At 34.5% G+C, this 18,382-nt stretch overlaps 6 protein-coding genes across 6 annotated transcripts in view; 4 read left to right on the top strand and 2 right to left on the bottom strand.

The window, feature by feature from the left end:
• Positions 1-134: 134 nt before the first annotated feature.
• Positions 135-1,520, top strand: NAEGRDRAFT_48015 (uncharacterized protein; the record flags this gene model as incomplete). Its single annotated transcript, XM_002678819.1, has 1 exon — positions 135-1,520. The coding sequence occupies one exon, from the start codon at positions 135-137 to the stop codon at positions 1,518-1,520; it is 1,386 nt and encodes a 461-aa protein (XP_002678865.1).
• A 53-nt stretch (positions 1,521-1,573) lies between these two features.
• On the bottom strand, positions 1,574-2,431 carry NAEGRDRAFT_79241 (uncharacterized protein; the record flags this gene model as incomplete). The annotated part of the gene is made up of 1 exon (XM_002678692.1): positions 1,574-2,431. One exon carries the CDS (start codon positions 2,429-2,431, stop codon positions 1,574-1,576), a length of 858 nt encoding a protein of 285 aa, XP_002678738.1.
• A 205-nt stretch (positions 2,432-2,636) lies between these two features.
• On the bottom strand, positions 2,637-9,731 carry NAEGRDRAFT_57647 (sen1 helicase; the record flags this gene model as incomplete). Its single annotated transcript, XM_002678691.1, has 4 exons — positions 2,637-5,796; positions 6,024-7,127; positions 7,535-8,233; positions 9,285-9,731. 4 exons carry the CDS (start codon positions 9,729-9,731, stop codon positions 2,659-2,661), a joined length of 5,388 nt encoding a protein of 1,795 aa, XP_002678737.1. The 3' UTR covers positions 2,637-2,658.
• Positions 9,732-10,561: 830 nt separating this feature from the next.
• Positions 10,562-12,013, top strand: NAEGRDRAFT_32649 (uncharacterized protein; the record flags this gene model as incomplete). Its single annotated transcript, XM_002678818.1, has 3 exons — positions 10,562-10,755; positions 10,986-11,571; positions 11,720-12,013. 3 exons carry the CDS (start codon positions 10,562-10,564, stop codon positions 12,011-12,013), a joined length of 1,074 nt encoding a protein of 357 aa, XP_002678864.1.
• Positions 12,014-12,782: 769 nt separating this feature from the next.
• On the top strand, positions 12,783-15,455 carry NAEGRDRAFT_38693 (aconitase). Its single transcript, XM_002678817.1, has 2 exons — positions 12,783-13,089; positions 13,336-15,455. The coding sequence occupies exons 1-2, from the start codon at positions 12,784-12,786 to the stop codon at positions 15,400-15,402; spliced, it is 2,373 nt and encodes a 790-aa protein (XP_002678863.1). The 5' UTR covers position 12,783; the 3' UTR covers positions 15,403-15,455.
• A 1,529-nt stretch (positions 15,456-16,984) lies between these two features.
• NAEGRDRAFT_65937 (uncharacterized protein) overlaps positions 16,985-18,382 on the top strand; it is a gene marked incomplete at both ends in the record, with an annotated part of 2,337 nt that continues 939 nt past the window's right edge. Inside the window, one exon of the mRNA XM_002678816.1 lies at positions 16,985-17,873. Coding sequence (XP_002678862.1) covers positions 16,985-17,873 — 889 coding nt within the window. The remainder of the gene's footprint in view (positions 17,874-18,382) is intronic.

The raw sequence follows: 18,382 nt of genomic DNA, 5'->3' as shown, positions 1-18,382 counted from the left end.
ACAAAATTTTAAAAAACATTAGTTCAATTTTCTAATAAAATTGTTATTGGAAAGAAAGGTATGTTGGTAAATATGACCAAGTTCATGCATCCATAAAATGTCAAAACCATTAGCTGTCAAATTTCATAAAAAAAATGTTTAAACGAAAGTCGCTGTCATCGTCTTCTCAACCAATAACAATTCCAGAAAAACCAACATCACCTACAACACCATCACCAAACGAAAATGATGCCTATCGTAGATCCCAATCCGTTTCATCAATGTCAAATGCCAACACTGACAGCTCATCACAAGAATCAAATACAACAACAACAACAACAAAGCGAGGAACCCTCACCATTACCAGTAGTTCTGCACTATTAACTGAATTAAATAATAATTTAGCCAATGCTGCTAACATTTCGTCTACTAATTCGTCCAACAACATTTCGTCTAATTCTTCCTCTTCTTCGAATAATACCCTAAAAGAAAGAAAGAAAAGTCTTTCATCATTGAAAAGTATGCTCACTCCAAAGAAATTATCTTCATCTTCCTCTAATATTTCTCATCAATTGAACAATGAACAACATGAAAATGATAAAAATTCATCACTTTTAAATATGAAACCGAGAGAAAGTTCAAACTCAAGTTTGGGATCTGCACTTGTGAAAACACCTCTACATTTACTTTTTCCATCAAAAACATCATCTTCTACTTCTAAAATATCAGAAACTGGATTATCTGGAACTGGTGATTTTTCTGACACGGACGATTTGTCAGAGGTTGGAACAGATATTAGTGAAGATCATGATTTGAAGGAATTAAAGGATAGTATTCAAGGATTTGAAAAGGAACTTTCTCAATTGAATACAATGTCATCCTCTCCAAAATCAATTTCACCAACCACAATGAACTCTACAGAATCAGGTAGCGTTCCAAAAGCAAGTATTAATACATTTACATCAACATCGACTAGTGGAGCAACTGCTACCACTCCAACTAGAGGAAGGGCTGTATCAGAAGCACAAAAGAAAAAGAAGAAGGACGATGAGATGGATGTTTTGAGTTTCCTTCAGGATTGGGAAGAGGAAAAGAAGAAGGATGATGTACCAACTAGTTCAAGAAAACAATCAGTTCACGCAGCAAGTAATAGTCTCGGAGGTGGAGCAATGGCAGCTACTTCAATAGGAAATGCTGTCAATGGTGGAAGAAATCGTTTCAATACCTTGACTGAAAAGTTGAAAAAGGTCTATTATGACCATAAGAAAAAGGAGGAAGAGGAAGAATCTGATGGAGATTCAGATGATGGAGAAAGTGCATTCTCTTCATTTGGTGGAAAGCATGTTAATATTCTTGGTCAACTTGCGGAAGAATACAAAGGAATGGAATCAGTTGCTGTTATTGCAGCTGAAAAGGAAAGAAGAGAACAAGAACGAGTATTTTCTCCTCTTGTTATTTTGAGACAATTCGAAAGAGAAAAGAAACTGACTCCAAAGTACAAGGTTGTCAATGTTTACTTTGAAAAAGTAACATTTATGTAATATATTTAAAATTGAAACTGCATTCACTTTTATAAACGAGATTATTAAACTAATCACTTCATAATTATGACTGAATGGTCACAAACAGGTAAAAATAATTCTCCTTTCTTTGGATTCAATGATATGCCATACAATGTTTGGGCAGATAAATACTGATTCAGCTCCCACTTTTGTACTAGAACCATATCCTGTTTTCTAAACACAAAAACTGCCTTTGCAAATGTATCCATTAGATAAATTAATTGAGTTCGTTTTTCATAACAAATACCATATGGAGTATTGAAATTCATTGATGCATCTCTATTTACCTCTCTAGTTTTTTCCCACTCCATATTAGAGGGATTGTATGTGAATAATTGAATAGGTCCCTCTGCATTATTTGAGGTCGATATAAGCATTTCTTTCGTATCTGTGAAGGCAATTCCATATCCAGTTGTGATTCTTGGCATTTTCATTTCAACTCGATTTCCAGTTGCAGTATCAAACACAAGTATTCCTTCACCATAATCCATTACAAAAGCATACTTTTTCAAACCCATTTCCAAAAGAGCTAATCCCCAACAATTTGAAAGAACATTTGGGAGACTTTCCCAAATCAATGCTTCTTTAGTATCCTTATTGTCATCAATATTCAATAATGAATCCAAATTATATTTAAATAACCGAGATCCAGATGTTAAATAGAGATAGCATCCATCTACTACAAGCTCATGAACATCGGAAACATAATCTGTCAACTGAACTGATTTCAATTTTAACCTTGTAGTCAAATGGTAAAAGTGAAGGTAAGAATTAGTTCCAAATATCATCAAATCTCTATCATTTACAATCTCAACATCATAAATACTCATATAGCTTGTACTGGCATCGATATCAATCTTTGGAATTTCATGTATGGCATGAAATGTCATCGAGAAGGGAATTTCCGTAGGTTCCCTCAATTTGCCTTTCAACATTGAAAAATAATTGTGATCCGATGATGAATTATTCATAAATTCAACACCTTTTGATGATGTAAAGTGCAAATCACACAATTCCACGATCACTCGTTCTTCCATTTTTTTCTATTTTTAAATGTTATTGTTCATTTTCTTTGTAATACTGCTTGGTAAAATTGAAATAATTAAGTGTTCATAATTTACTTGTTATTATTGGATTGATTATTATGGAATGATCGATTATTTCCTCCTCCTTGTTTCTTGTAATCTCTGAAAGGATGATTCACTTGCTTTTGATTGTTTTGGGATGGAGCTTGTTGCTGGGTTGGGTTGTTTGAATTGGTTGGAGGAGGTGTTTGAGTAGAATCTGTGGCAAACTTGGCTTGCATTAATTGCTTAAATTGTTCGTATTGAGATTGATATCCAGTATTGTTATTGGAGGCAGATGGTTGACTCTGTGGTTTTGGCTGTTGAGGTGTTTCTACCTTTTTAACAAAGTGTTGTTGCTGTTGCTTGTGTTGTGGTTGGGATTGAGCTTGTTTATGATGTGGTTGGTTAGTAGTAGAGTCAGTCTTTTTCACAAACACTTGTTGCTGTTGCTGTTGTGGTTGAGATTGAGATTGCTTATTAACAAAATGTGGTTTTTGTTGATGTTGTTGTGGTTGAGTGTTCTTTTGTTGCTGTGGAGCTTGTCTATTATCTCTGTTATTATGTTGATGCTTATTGTTTGCTTGTTGGTGTTGTGGTTGTGGAGGAACTTGATTGGAAGAGCTAGGTCTACCATTATTGCCTTGTGGTTGTTGCTTATTGGCATTGTTATTGTTTTGGTGAGCCTTGTGTTGTGGTCTCTTTTGTTGAGGTTGGTTGACTTGTTGTTGTTGTTGTTGTTGTATATTGTTAATGACTGGTGGGGGTGGCTTGAAAAATCTTTCACATTTAAGTCCCTTACTCATCAATTCCAAACTTTCATCCTCAGGCAACAAATCATGCTTTACCACAATTTCCATTAAATCATCCAAATCCTGTTTTAAAATTGTAACATCAATAGTTTGATCAATTCCGCTTGGCACATCAAAAACTTCATATGGATCATCAGAGTCTATTTGTAAAATTTGTCTTTGAATTGCAGTTGGCTTATGTTCAAGAAGCACTGTTATCATATTTTCAAAGGCAATCTTCATCTTTTCCTTTTCTTGTGGTTTTCTCTTACCATATTCCAATACCAATGAGTGAATTGGTAAATTCTTTTGTTGATTCAAATCAAAGAGGAGTGAATGAGATTTTGGACTCTTGAGCAACTCCAAAACACAATCATATGATCTAGAATAGATGGCTCTATGATATAAATTATTACCATATTGGAATGTTCTCTTGAAGTTAATATTCAAAGTTTTTAAAGCTTGGAATAAGAGAATGTGGTTGTCCTTATCTAAACTGAGATCAATAATAGTATTAGAGATGGTCTCCAAATCTTGTCCCAATTCTGAGACCATAGACTTGTTGTTTAACAAGGCAGATGTTAAGTTCAAGCTATTTCTATTCAAATTTCTCAACAGCATGTTATCAGTTTCTTGTGCATCATTTTCTAATTGGAAGAAATCTCTTGGTTCAACAACCTTTGTATTCTTAATAAATTCTCTATACAAATCATTGGAACAGAGATTTTCACCATTACCAACAATAACAAGTGAAAATTGAGCTCTAGTAATAGCTACATTCAAACGTCTCTGATCTACACAGAAACCCAAACTATTTCTATCATTGGCACGAACTGTTGAGAGAATAATAACTTGCTTTTCACTTCCTTGGTAAGAATCTACAGTGTTCACATCGAACCATTCCTCTTCAACAATTTCCTCTTCTTCATCGCTATCTGATGAATCATCAATTGGAAGTAAATCTTCAATAGAAATTTCTTCAGAGGTTCCTTCACCAGCATTTTCAACAGGCTTTTCTTGTTCTGTTGTCGGGTTTTCTTGCTTTGGAACAGCTGTAACTTGAGGAGTAGCAACTGGAGTTACTACTCTAACTGGGTGTGGATTCTTCTTTTCATATTCTGTCAACTTTTCACGAATCAAATCTACTTGAGCACGATAGAAAGTAATGACTGCAATCTTGGATCTCGAAATTCCATACTTATTCATGTACAAATCAATAATTTTTACAATGGTATCAGCCTCTTCTTCATTATTGTAACTCTTGAGTTTAGGATTGAAAGTTTCAGCAGATTTTGGACAATTCATGAATAGGCAAGGTTCCAATCCAAGTTCATAAACAGGTTGCCATTCTGGATGAACATCGTATTTTTTGACATTTTCACCATCTTTAAGGACAGAATGATAGAATTGATGTTCTGGGAATCTGGAAATTTTAGGGTGCATACGATATTGAGTATCCAATAGAACTGGCTTATGAATAGAGAATCCTTTGGTGTTTGCCAATTTCATCAATCGCTCGAACATACTTCTATTGTAATTCTTTTCAACAGCTTCATTTGAAATAACAGTTGAAGGAAGCTGTTTAGGGTCACCAATCAAGACAAGCTTTTCTGTTGCCAAATCGAGTGGAATAACACTTTCACTTTCTGTAACTTGAGCAGCTTCATCAATAATGATAATATCAAAAGCTTTGCATGATCTCATAAGATGTCTACCAGTGATAGCTAGAGTGGCAAATACCAAATCACAATTATCAAGAATCTTCTTTTCCACATCTCTGTTATCAACAACAAGATAGACTTGTAATTCCTTGTAAAAGGAATCAATTTCTTGATAAATATCCTCAGCTCCATTTTTTAAATCTATTTTCTTGGCTTCATTATTGTTACCAAATTCCAAGAATGTTTGAATATGTTCTGTTACCTTAGAGAATTTTTCACTGACAGTATTTACCATTTCCTGATTGATCAACTTGGTTAATAAAAGTTTTGTAATGGTTTCTTCTGTATTCTTAATGAGTTTGATAACCTTCTCAGTTCTTCCCTTGATAGAATTTCTTGCATTGAATGCTGTATTACTTTGCCTAGATTTCTCCATAACTTCAAATAATTCCTTACGAATCAATTCTACACAGTGAATAATATCCTTGACAGCTCTTTGAAGTTGTTTGAAACGAGTGGCAGGATCTATTCTCTTACTTAGCTCATCAATTTTTTCGTCATTACCAATTCTTGCCATTTTGTTAATTGATAATTGATACTTTTCACCATTACTATTTATCAACCCATTTTGAGAGAGTTTGGCAACAATGTGATCGACAGCTACGTTAGTTCCTGAACAAACAAGAATTCTCTTCTTATTAGCCAAGAGTGCCATGATTAATCCTAGAAGTACACTTGTCTATTTTGAAAATTATTAAGATATTCTTATGTTAATTATTTACATACCTTACCAGTACCTGGAGGTCCATGAATACATTGAACTCTCTCATCCAAGTTTAAAACTTGATCAATAGCTCTAAATTGTGAACTATTGTATGACTTCATTAAGAATTCTCTTAAAGGTGGTGCAATATTTTGTCCATCCGGTTGAGACTTTTTGTGATAAGACTTTTCACCCTTCAATACATTGAAAAGAGGAGCAGGAATAGCAGATTTTTGAATTGCTTCATACTCTCTGTGTTTTGTAACCATTGTGAAGATTGGAAAAATAAACCAATTTTGTCTTTGTCCATTATTTGATTGACGCTTTTGTTTTTGTTTTTTTCCTTTTCTTGCAGTAGCATCCATGTTAAGTAAATGCTTGGTAACACTAGAGGCATGGAATTTAGCTTTGAAATTTGTTTTGATATTAGACATTGGCTTTGATGGTCTTTCTCTACCTCCTCTTCCTCCTTTTCCTCCTCTTCTTCTTCTTCCACCTTTTCCACCATTTCTACGACTCCATGGTTGACTTTGTTGTTGAAATTTGTTTGAACTAATTTGATTACCCTCTTCAATAATACAAAAGAAATGATTTTGTGATTCCAAATTTTGAAGGGATGGTTCAGTAGTTACTACACAATAATCATGTTTTTGAAACATTGGAATATAAGGTGTCATGTTTGGATCTTTTGGTGGTCTCGGAATAATATCAAAATAAATAGTAGCAGATTCTCCACGATTCTTTCCCTTCTTCCATTTGACAATAGAGCATTTTGCCATATCACCATGATTATTAGTTTCCAAAGATTGATAAATACAAGCTCTAGTCTCTTCGAAAATATAATCCAAAAAACTTGAACAATAATGTTTCGTATCTCTAAAATGATCAGGAACTGGATCCAACTCTATTGGTGTTTCCAAATCTTCTAATGTCCATGTTAAAACTTCAGAATTCATCTCAAATCTGTGTCTATTTTGTTCATAAAATTGTTGTTTTCCTGATGCATAGGTTTTAACAACCTTCTTATCCGATGCAGATGAATTGGATGTTTTTGGTTGATTTGAATCAAATTCTTCCTCTTCTTCCGATGATGAATCGTCATCACCATTATCTTCTAATAAATAATCATCTTCAACAGTCAAATCAATGAGAGCACCTCCTCCTCCGATAGCAGGTCTACCATCTTGTGGTGGTCTTCCTCCTCTTCTTGGTGGACCTCTTTGTCTTCTGTTTCCTCTTCCTCTGTTTCCACCACCTCTTCTTCCTCCTCTCATTTTGTTAATATTATTGTGTGGATGGTGATCGTTCTATTTTTTTGTATTTGAATTATTTGATGAAGAATCTTTTTGAATATATTATTACAAACAGATATCTGTTTAATCTTGTTTATTAAATGATGATGCCTTCTTCAAAAAGAAATGTTGCCAAGCAAGAGGAACAAGTGGTTCAATATTGCTTGGATTTTCATTTGTTGGTTTGAAAGGCAGAGGTGTTGTACTTTCTAATTTTTCTTGACTCCCAATTGATCGACATTCGAACCAAATATCTACCATATTCTATTAACATTATGTTAATAATGAATGTAACAATTTGAAATACTTACATCGCTCTTAAATACCCTTGGATAGATAAAGTAGTTTGGTGTTTCTAAAATTGTGACTGGTTGAGCTCTCACTGTTGAATCAGTAAATTTAGTGCAGAGGCAAAGCATTACCTTAATAGGTACGTCAGATGGAATGCTATCGACAAATAGCATGTAGTAATCAATGTTATTCAAATCTACATTCATAATAACTCTTTCAACACAAGATGCTTGTTTTTGAATTTTCAAATGACCTTTCAGTAGCAGGTTACCATGTAAATGTAAATCTCCTTTAAAGTGATTGGTTTGATGATATTCTTGCTCTTCATTGAGTTGCTGTAATTGATATTTCTTTTCCAAATTCAATAAATCTTGAGCATTGATATTATAAACTTGCTGAAGAGCCTCATTATATAACTTGTCATTACTTTCTTTTTTGATAATTTCCTCTTTGGAGAGTTCAGGATTTGATCCAGCAAGTGTGTGAAGCTCCCCCTCTGAGACAAACATATTCTTTGGTCCTCTTGATGTTGAATACTCTATAAAATAAACAATTTCAATATCATCCTCCTCAGTTGAAGCAAACGAATCGTATGGGTGATTTACAATGGCTTTCTTACAAACTCCATATTGTAGTACCTTAACAATACACTTGTTCTGGTATACATTAATGTCAGAGTTTCCCATCCAAAAGCTATTATTCGTTATAGAAGCCTCATCACCAATTTTGTGTCTGTGTAAATTACTGTGGGTTAATATCTTTACAGTCTTCTTCTCATTCATTGGGAAGACTGATTGATTTTTCATTTCATAGACATAGGAGTATTTTTTCTATATAAATGTTAAGAAATGTGAGCTTTTAAAATTTTAACCGTACCTTTTGTTCACTCATAAGTCCATTAATAAATTCCAATAGCAGAGATCCCACATTAAGATATCTCAATTCATTATCATTTGAAAATCTTCCGAATAAATCTTTATGCTTATCATTTGATGTATTGTGAGCGAGTAAACATAATAATTTTAAGCCATTCGAAAGGAAAGGAACATGAATTGGATACCATAGTAAGGTTCCCTTTCCGTGCTGCCTAATATCATGGTAAATAAGAGGTAAATCACTTTGCATCAAATTACTAAGGGTATTGTTAGTTGTTATGGAATGGTTTTTAGAAACTAACCTTGGAATGGAAGCAACTATTTTGGATCTATTCACAGAGTAAGGGAAGGTTAACGAAACTGTTGAGCTACTGATGAGGGTGCTAATTGGTGATGCACACTCAGTACTATTCAATGTAGTAGAGCTCAAAGTTGTTGATTGGATATCTAGTAAAGCTCCAATCACACTTTTGGTATTAGAAAAATCTATCTCAGTGTTTGGATTTGTAATTTGATATTGTTGTTGAAAGTATTTCTCAGGATCATTAGATAAGAATTGGAGAGGGATTAGGATTTCGTTTCCTCGACCTAAATAATTATCATTATTAGGAATAATAATAGTGAGAAAATGTTTGAGAATATATCCATAAAATTATTGAAGAAATAACGTACATTCAACATTTCCAAATTGTATGAAAGGTCTCGCTGAATTTTCATTGAGAAATGGTAAATTTTGAGAGGAAATTAGAGGCTCTGTTAATAGAGCACTCGATAAATAAATTGATGCAAATACTATTTGAAGTTGAGAGAAGGGTCCTTCTAGACTATCATTTTGTGAAAGTTGAATTGTTTTTGAATTAGTTTCAGATCCTACATTATTCAAATAAAAACACATTCTCTGAAATGGTCTTGCAGAGGTAATTTTTATCACAAATTGATGATAAATAGATTCATAACATTCATTCATGGATACAGTTTGAGAATTAAAGTTAGTTTCCACACTCACCGACGATATCGATTGAGGCAAATGTGACTTATTTCCAATAAAAGAACATGATGGACAATAGGCTACTTGTTCACTGGATATTCTTGATTTCAATGCCTGTTGATTCGGAACTTGATTATTCACAACTACTACTGGTTGTTGTACTGGTTGATGATTATTACTACTACTCTGAATTGTTTGTTGTTGATGAAGATTTTTTCCCATCATGGAAGGATGATAGGCTCCTGGAGGTAGTAAATGATGAGGTGATGGATTATTACCCATCAAAACAGGAACATGTGAAGGAGCATCCATGTTAAACGATTTACTATTTTTCTTCCTTTGTTTCATACTTTTTTCTGATGAAGTAGATGATGAATCATCCGAATCAGAAGAGGAGCCTCCAGAGTTTGATGACAAGGTTGAATTGGATTCCCTTGTTGTTTGACGTCCTCGTTTTGTGGTCATTTTTTGATTCGATAGTTTGAATTATATGTTGTGATGCATCAACACCCACACAAGAATAATTGAATGGAAATGTAAATATTATGTTGTTGAAGAAAGATTCAAAAATATTCAGGGAAAAATTTGAGCTGAAATATGAAAGTGTTGTGATTGGGGTATCTGAGATTTGAGCCCAAATTAAGAATGCATGTTTTTTTGTCTGGAAATACATTCCAAATAGTGCATTAAGTTGGGGAGATGAATTGCAGTTCATTTGCTTGAATCAAGGTTCCTTGATTTGAACTATCCAAATTGCAAACAACCAGTGTTATGGTTTTACTGTTTTAATGAAGCAGTTGAATATTAATGTAAGGGAAAATCTCTCAGTTTACAATGCTTTCTACAGCTATGTTTGGTTGAGTGCTCCTCTTGTCATCTCTCAGGAACAAAACCTGTCAAGAATCTAATCTCAACGGTTGCAGTTAAAATTTCACCTCAACACAAACCAACTAGTTTCAACTCTTCTCAATGCAAAACCTCATGTGTTTCAATCATCTCATTCACAATCATTCCATCGAACAATAGGTAGCTAAGATGTGCGATTCATAAAGAGAAGATAATCGCAAATTGCTTCTAGAATGACAGTATTTTAGAGGCCCAGTTGAACAGGTTTTTTTAATGCATCTTTTGTTGAATAATATTCGCTGCCCACCAAAGAAGCCACACAGCAAAACAAAAAAATGTCTAATAAGCTCGTACAATCAACAAGTGTTGAGGATATTTCTGATTCTGATTCATCGGTCGCTGAAGAAGCTCCACCAAGGGAACTCTCAAAGGAAGAAGAACAATGTGAAATGTTTAAAGGACAATCCGAGGATGATATCGAAATTTTGAATGAAAATACAAAGAGCATGTTGATGCAATTTATGGGACAATTGAAGATTGGTATGGATTTGACTAAAATTCCAATTCCTTGCGATTTCCTTGAACCACGTTCTCTATTGGAAAAGTTAACCGACTTTAATACTCATGCCCATTTACTCACCACGTAAGTTGTTGTTTTTTAAATGTATCAAGATGATAGATTAATTGTTATTATTGCTGTTATTCTTCCAATCATTCTTGTTGTCATTAATCTATTATCACCATCATTACCTTTCTAATTGTATTAACATGAATCTATCCATGATTGAATATTTGACACAATTACCAAAACATCATGTTTTTTAATATCATCAACATTTTTACACCAAATCGAACAATACTATTGTAATTTAGAGCCATGGATGATGATGACCCAATCCAAAGAATGGTTCATCTTGTTAGATGGTATTTGTCAGGATGGCACGTAAAGCCAAAAGGTGTAAAGAAACCATACAACCCAGTTCTTGGTGAAGTATTCCGTTGCAATTATGAACTTAGAGAAAATGGTTTAATGACTTGTATAGGTGAACAAGTGAGTCATCACCCTCCAAAGAGTGCCATCTATGCTGAATGTAAACAAAAGGAACTTTTACTTGAAGGATGGTACTATCCAAGATCAAAGTTCTTGGGCAACTCAGCAGCTTCTATTACTGAAGGTAATATCAAAATTACTTTTGGTTCTCGTGGAAATGAAGTTTATACAGCCACTTGGCCAAGTGTTTATGCCAGAGGTGTGATCTTTGGTAAACTTATCATGGAAATGGCTGGTAAAACTAAGATTGAATGTAAGAAAACAAATATGTTAGCAGAAATTGAATTTAAGAGCAAACCATTCTTCGGAGGAGAATATAATGTTGTCTCAGCAAAGATAAAACACAAGAAGAAGACTATTTATCAAATACGTGGAAAATGGAACGAAAAATTATACATCAAAGGAAAGGTTAGTAGTAGATTAATTTCACCAACATTATTTAACCATCCAATCATCAACATTTTTACAACAATAACAACAATAACGACAATAATAACAACACAACAACAATAATCTTGGAATAATATTATTATTACATTCATATTAAACACAATAGGATTCCGACAAGAATAGTGAAGAATTATTCTTTGATGTCAGGTCTGCTGAAGTTGTTCCAAAACACGTACCTCCAATGGAAGTTCAAAAGGACAATGAATCCAGGAAGTTGTGGGATAACCTTACAAAGGCAATCAAGCAAAATGATGTTCAACTTGCTGCCATAGAGAAGGATAAGGTTGAAACCGAGCAAAGAAATGTAAAGAAGGAACGTGAACAACAAGGACAGGTCTTTACACCAAAACTTTTCAAGGCTGGTCCTGAAGATTTCTGGACATTTGTTGGTTTTGAGTAAGTTTTTATTTTCAATTTAATTAACCTTTAATTTCTCTAGTTCTCCTGAATGGCAAGAACTCCAACAAAAGAATTTGGAAGATGAATTATTGAAGAAATATGGATTGAAAAATTAAATTTTAAAATTCAACCCTCCTTTAACACCCAACAATTCTCCCCTCAAACAAACCTTTTATTTGTATAACTTATATTGTCAATAAATTATTGTAACCTTTAATTGTAAGCTATTCAATATTTAAACAGATGTAATATTGAAATAGCTTTTACAATAATTTCATATTACATCCATTTCACCGATTTACAGTATCATTCATTGGGAAGCTTACCAATAAATCCTTGTTTCCGAATTAATAATAGGTAACAACTAAATAATTGTGGAGATTTTTCCTTTTTCTGCTTAGTACCGCAAATTCAATCAATAAGATTCTTAAGCTGTAGTCTACAGTTAAACGCCAAATTATCACCAATCTTTGCATTCCTCTGCCTGCTAATAACGTTCCATCCTTCAACGTTGTTACTTTTTCTATTCGCCTCAACAAGTAAAACGCCTTGATGTATTGTGTTGATTGAATGTTGTGGCGAATTTCGAAAATACGAGCTATTATTACAAGTCTCCACTACCAAATGCCACTCTCGTAAGTTTTCGTTCTTTTATTGGTACTGGTAATTAATATTAAGAGGAACACAAAGTCACTCAAGTTTACAATGACCAAATATTTTTAATTCTCCCGAAGGCATAGTGGATTGGTATCCTGTTATTACGTAAAAAAAATGAAGAGAGTCATTAAACAAAACTCAGCTAAGACTTGTTCTGTTTCTCAATCAATTGCCACCAATCAAAGCAGACGTTTTAGTAAATCCCAAACAACACAAAAGAAGACCAAGGCTCCATTCTCCCTTGTCGAAAAGGGTGAATATGATATTTCAAGCCTTGTTTCTCGTTTGGATATTGTCAAGCAAAGACTCGGCAGACCATTGACTCTCTCTGAAAAGATTTTGTACGGCCATTTAGATGACCCAGCAAACCAAGAAATTGTTCGTGGTAAGACATATTTGAAGCTCCGTCCAGATAGAGTTGTAAGTAGTTGAATTCAAAACGATTATTGAAGGCTTATTGGTTTTATACAACAATAATAATACATACTCCTCATCACACAATGATGAAACAATTTGTTATTTGGAACATCACACAATGTTTATTATGATTATAATAATCATCAATTACCTCATTCTCTTATCAAAATTGAATAATAACAAAAACAACAACAAATTATTCATCATCAATTTTTTGGTACTAATACTCTTATTAATAACATTATTTAGGCTATGCAAGATGCTACTGCTCAAATGGCTATGCTCCAATTCATGAGTTCGGGAATTCCAGTTGTCCAAGTTCCATCAACCATTCACTGTGATCACTTGATTCAAGCTGAAGATGGTGCCACAAAAGATTTGAAGAAGGCTGTTGATGTCAACAAGGAAGTTTATAACTTTTTGGCTACTGCTGCCGCTAAGCACAATATTGGATTCTGGAAACCAGGTAGTGGTATTATTCACCAAATTGTCCTTGAAAACTATGCTTTCCCAGGTGGTTTGATGATTGGTACTGATTCCCACACTCCAAATGCTGGTGGTTTGGGTATGATTGCTATTGGTGTCGGTGGTGCTGACGCTGTTGATGTTATGGCTGGTATTCCTTGGGAATTAAAGACACCAAAGGTTATTGGTGTTCATTTGACTGGTAAATTGAATGGTTGGACTACTCCAAAGGACGTCATTTTGAAGGTTGCTGATATTTTGACTGTTAAGGGTGGTACTGGTGCCATTGTTGAATATTTCGGTTCTGGTGTTGAATCTCTTTCTTGTACTGGTATGGCCACTATTTGTAATATGGGAGCTGAAATCGGAGCTACCACTAGTTTGTTCCCATATACTGAAGCTATGGAAAGATATTTAGTTTCTACTAAGAGAACTCAAATGGCTCAAGTCATTAATGATCATAAGGATATTTTCAAGGCTGATAAGAATGCTGATTACGATCAAATTATTGAAATTAACTTGGATACTTTGGAACCACACATTAACGGACCTTTCACTCCTGATCTTGGTACTCCATTGTCAAAATTCGCTGAAAGAGTTGAAAAGGAAGGTTGGCCAGAAAAGCTCAGTGCTGGTTTGATTGGTTCTTGTACCAACTCATCATATGAAGACATGAGTAGATCTGCTGATATCTGTAAACAAGCTGCTGAACATGGTTTGAAGAGTAAGGCTCACTTCTTCATCACTCCAGGTTCCGAACAAGTCAGAGCTACCATTTCTCGTGATAATATTTTGACTGATTTGGAAGCTGCTGGTGGTCAAGTTTTGGCTAATGCCTGTGGTCCATGTATTGGTCAATGGGACAGAAAGGATACTAAGAAGGGTGAATCAAACTCTATCATTACTTCATACAATAGAAACTTTACTGCTCGTAACGATGGTAATGCTGCTACTCATGCTTTCGTTGCTTCTCCAGATATTGTTACTGCCTTGTCAATTGCTGGTTCCTTAAAGTTCAACCCAATGAAGGATTCTTTGGTTGGTTCTGATGGTAAGGAATTCAAGCTTTCTCCACCAAAGGGTATGGAATTGCCAGCTAAGGGTTTCGATGCCGGTGAAAATACTTTCCAAGCTCCACCAGAAGATGGTTCTAAGATTTCTGTTGATGTTTCTCCAACTAGTGACAGATTACAATTGTTGTCACCATTCTCTGCTTGGGACGGTAAGGACTATAACGACTGTTCAGTCTTGATTAAGGTTGTCGGTAAGTGTACTACTGACCACATCTCTATGGCTGGTCCATGGTTGAAGTACAGAGGTCACTTGGACAATATCTCCAACAACTTGTTGATTGGTGCTGTCAATATTGAAAATGCTAAGGCTAATTCAATTAAGAATCAATTGACCGGTGAATTCGGTACTGTTCCAGATGTTGCTAGACATTATAAGGCTAACGGTGTTAATTGGGTTGTTATTGGTGATGAAAACTATGGTGAAGGTTCATCTCGTGAACATGCTGCTTTGGAACCAAGATGGTTGGGTGGTGTTGCTATCATTACTCGTTCATTCGCTCGTATTCACGAAACTAACTTGAAGAAGCAAGGAATGTTGCCATTAACTTTCAAGGATGCTAAGGACTACGATAAGGTTGACCCAACTGATAAGCTCACTTTGCACATTGGTGGTGATAAATTCCAAATTGGTAAGCCAGTCACAATGACTGTTAAGAAGCAAAATGGTCAATCATTCGATGTTGAACTCAATCATACTTTCAGTGATTTGCAAATTGAATGGTTCAGAGCTGGTTCTGCTTTGAATTGGATTAAGAACAAACTCAATGCTAAAAAATAAGGGACCTTGTATACAAAACAAACTAGATTTATAAATTATTTATTTAAAATTTCAATTTAATATTTAAATGTTTTTAGAACCAAATATTACATATTCTCTTTATAAACCCTTTGGGACTTTGTTGATTTATAATTCAGAAATTATAGAATTGAATGGCTACGGCCATATCACGATGAATGCACCTCATCCCGTCCGATTTGAGAAGTTAAGCATCGTCGAGCCACATCAGTACTGAGGTTGGAGACAACTTGGGAACCTGTGGTGCTGTAGTCTTTTTGATTTGTTTGGATTTATATTTGCCTGATAAAAATGTGAACAAGTTTACACCCTCGCAGATCTTCCCACGGAAATTCACTTTATTATCTTCTACTACCTCGATTATATTCGTGATATTTGTTGTGATCAGTTGTTACGATACGATGATAGAAATGCCATCAACATTGGACGAATATGAACGGAGTGGTATGAATAATGTGGAGGAATTTGTTGATTTTGATCATCCTAGTAGAGTGCCTTTCTTTTTAACTTGTCAAACACCGTTAAAATCTGTGCAAGCGTTTTGACCAACAATTTTGAATTTGTCAACATTTTCAGAAAGGAAACTGTGTAGATATTATTTGGACAATACATATTTTGAAATATTGGAACGTAAACCTTGGTTTAAAAGATCCTTTTTTTCATATTACATAACTAATAGTGAGTGGATTGACAAATTTAGTGAACTATTTGATAAGATGAAAAAGCTTTGTGGTGGTCATGTGTTGTATAAAGTGGAATTTATTTCATTTTCAACAAATTTTGGAAGAAACTATTCTTCATATGACCACATTTTTCCAACAGGATTTGATTTACACAAAATTATAGATCTAACACCTAACCTTAAATATGCACTATTCGATTTCAAGCCACCATTATTTTACTATGAAAGAAGCAACTCTTTAACAATTATTTACACACCTAAATCAAGTTATTACCCTTCAGCTTTAGCACATAAACAGAATATGTACTTCTCATCTATGGACTATGAAAGAAACCCAGTAGTTCCAATGGAAAAATTGAAAAGCGTGTTTCCAAATAATTATCCAACAAATATTGAAATGTTCCTCTACAATAGTCTAGTATCATATCGTTTTGAAGAGGCAAACTATATCATCAATAATTTTACACTTAATACTAACTTATTTTCCTTTTTATGGAATATCCGATCTGAAATTTACAAAGAGCTCAAATATGATAATCTTAAACAAATTATGGACACATTACACTATTTCTACAAAAAATATCCTTCTTTTAGAGTATTCAGAATTCCAATATACAGCATAGAATGCTTGAAACTAATTTTATCATATCCATTTGTAGATATTAAGGTTGGTAAAAATATTACCAAACTATTTCTAGAGAGAATGGATATAGAGGATGTTCAGTCTCTATCTAGGGATTATAATATCGATTTTACCAAACTTGGTAATTTCAAATTCTCTGCTGTGTCTAATTCTGAGCGAAGTGAAGAATGGACTTGTTTTCATTGTAAACTTAATAAAATATAAGTTGAGTATTTTTCCATGCTCAAAAAATTATCACAATGGCCCCAACACCAACTACACCAAAGAACAACAAGAAAACGAAAGACCTTAGCTCACCTTCTGCAGGTAGCGAGCAACGAGTCATTGTTCTAACTCCTTCCACCTCAAATTCATCTGATAGTTCTGCTATGCCTTCACCTCCTCCTGTTCAAGACACAAAGAAGAACAAGAAGAACAATCAACAAAAGATATCACCTGGCAAAGACTCAAACAACGCCAAGGTTGGTTCACAAGGTGCTTCTGCTCTCGCTTCTTCGATGGAATTGTTTGAGTCCAACCCATCTGAAGAGGTTTCTGGTAAAAGAGCAAGAGTTGCTGATGAACCAGATGATTGGTTTAAAAACCACGTCATCGACTCTTACCAAAGAATGTTTGGTGAGTCATTGAAAGAAGATTTGCCGTTGGAAGAAGCTGTTTCTCTTCTATTCGAAACAGCCAATGCTCCATACGCTGACAACTTGGAATTCAAGAATAGAATGGCTGCTCTTGAATTGTTGTTCAGAAAAGAAGTAGACACTCCCATTCCAGATTCATCTGGTATAAAAGATATTAAAAGTAAAGGTTATTCTTTACTTTTAACAAACTCTTTTATCATCTCTCAAATCTGCAAGCGTTTGAGAGAGAGTGATACCCTTGATTTACCGCTTATTCTTCAAGGATTTGAATTTATTCAGAATATTTCTGAGTTAAATCTAGTCTGTATTCGAATGGGCATTAAAAATGGCTTTGAAGCAGCTGAAAACTTCTCTAACAGCTACAAATCAGGAGGTTCACTTGACCAAATCACCTCCAAACAACAAGAGAAGGCGATTAAATCTGCTGAAAAAGTAAAAGCAGCAGAAACCATTGAAAAAGTCAGCAAATGGGCAAGCAGAACCCCTAATTTTCGTAAGTTCCCCACTAGATACGATAATAGACAAGCTGGTTACAACAACTACAACAACAACAACTTCAACCAAGGACAAGGTAATAGTTACCAATCCAACAATCAAGGCTTCAGAAGATTCAACAATGCTCACCAAGCAAGTGGAACCGCTTCAAATTCCTCCAACTCAAACAACAACAATAAATGATGCCAACATTCCTCTTGGTGGTCGTCTCTCTCGTTTTCACAGCCGATGGCAAGAATTCGGTGTTTCCAACACGATTCACGATTGGATTCAAAACGGAATTCCAATAGATTCCGATTCGAATCGTTGGAAAAATTACCATCAGAGGAAATTCTCTACTACAGAGAAACAATGGATCCAAAAAGAGATTGGTTCCATGTTGAAAGAAGGAGTAATTGTTCACTCCCCAAACATCGTTATCAACCCTATAAACGTAGTTCCAAAGAAAGGGTCAGACCAATTCAGATTCATTTTGGATCTAAGAAAGGTCAACGATGGGGATCCTCA

This window comes from Naegleria gruberi (assembly GCF_000004985.1).
Source record: "Naegleria gruberi genomic scaffold NAEGRscaffold_16, whole genome shotgun sequence".
Lineage (NCBI taxonomy): Eukaryota > Heterolobosea > Eutetramitea > Acrasida > Naegleriidae > Naegleria > Naegleria gruberi.
Note: the sequence above shows the minus strand (reverse complement) of the source record. Positions and strands in the feature narration are given on the sequence as shown.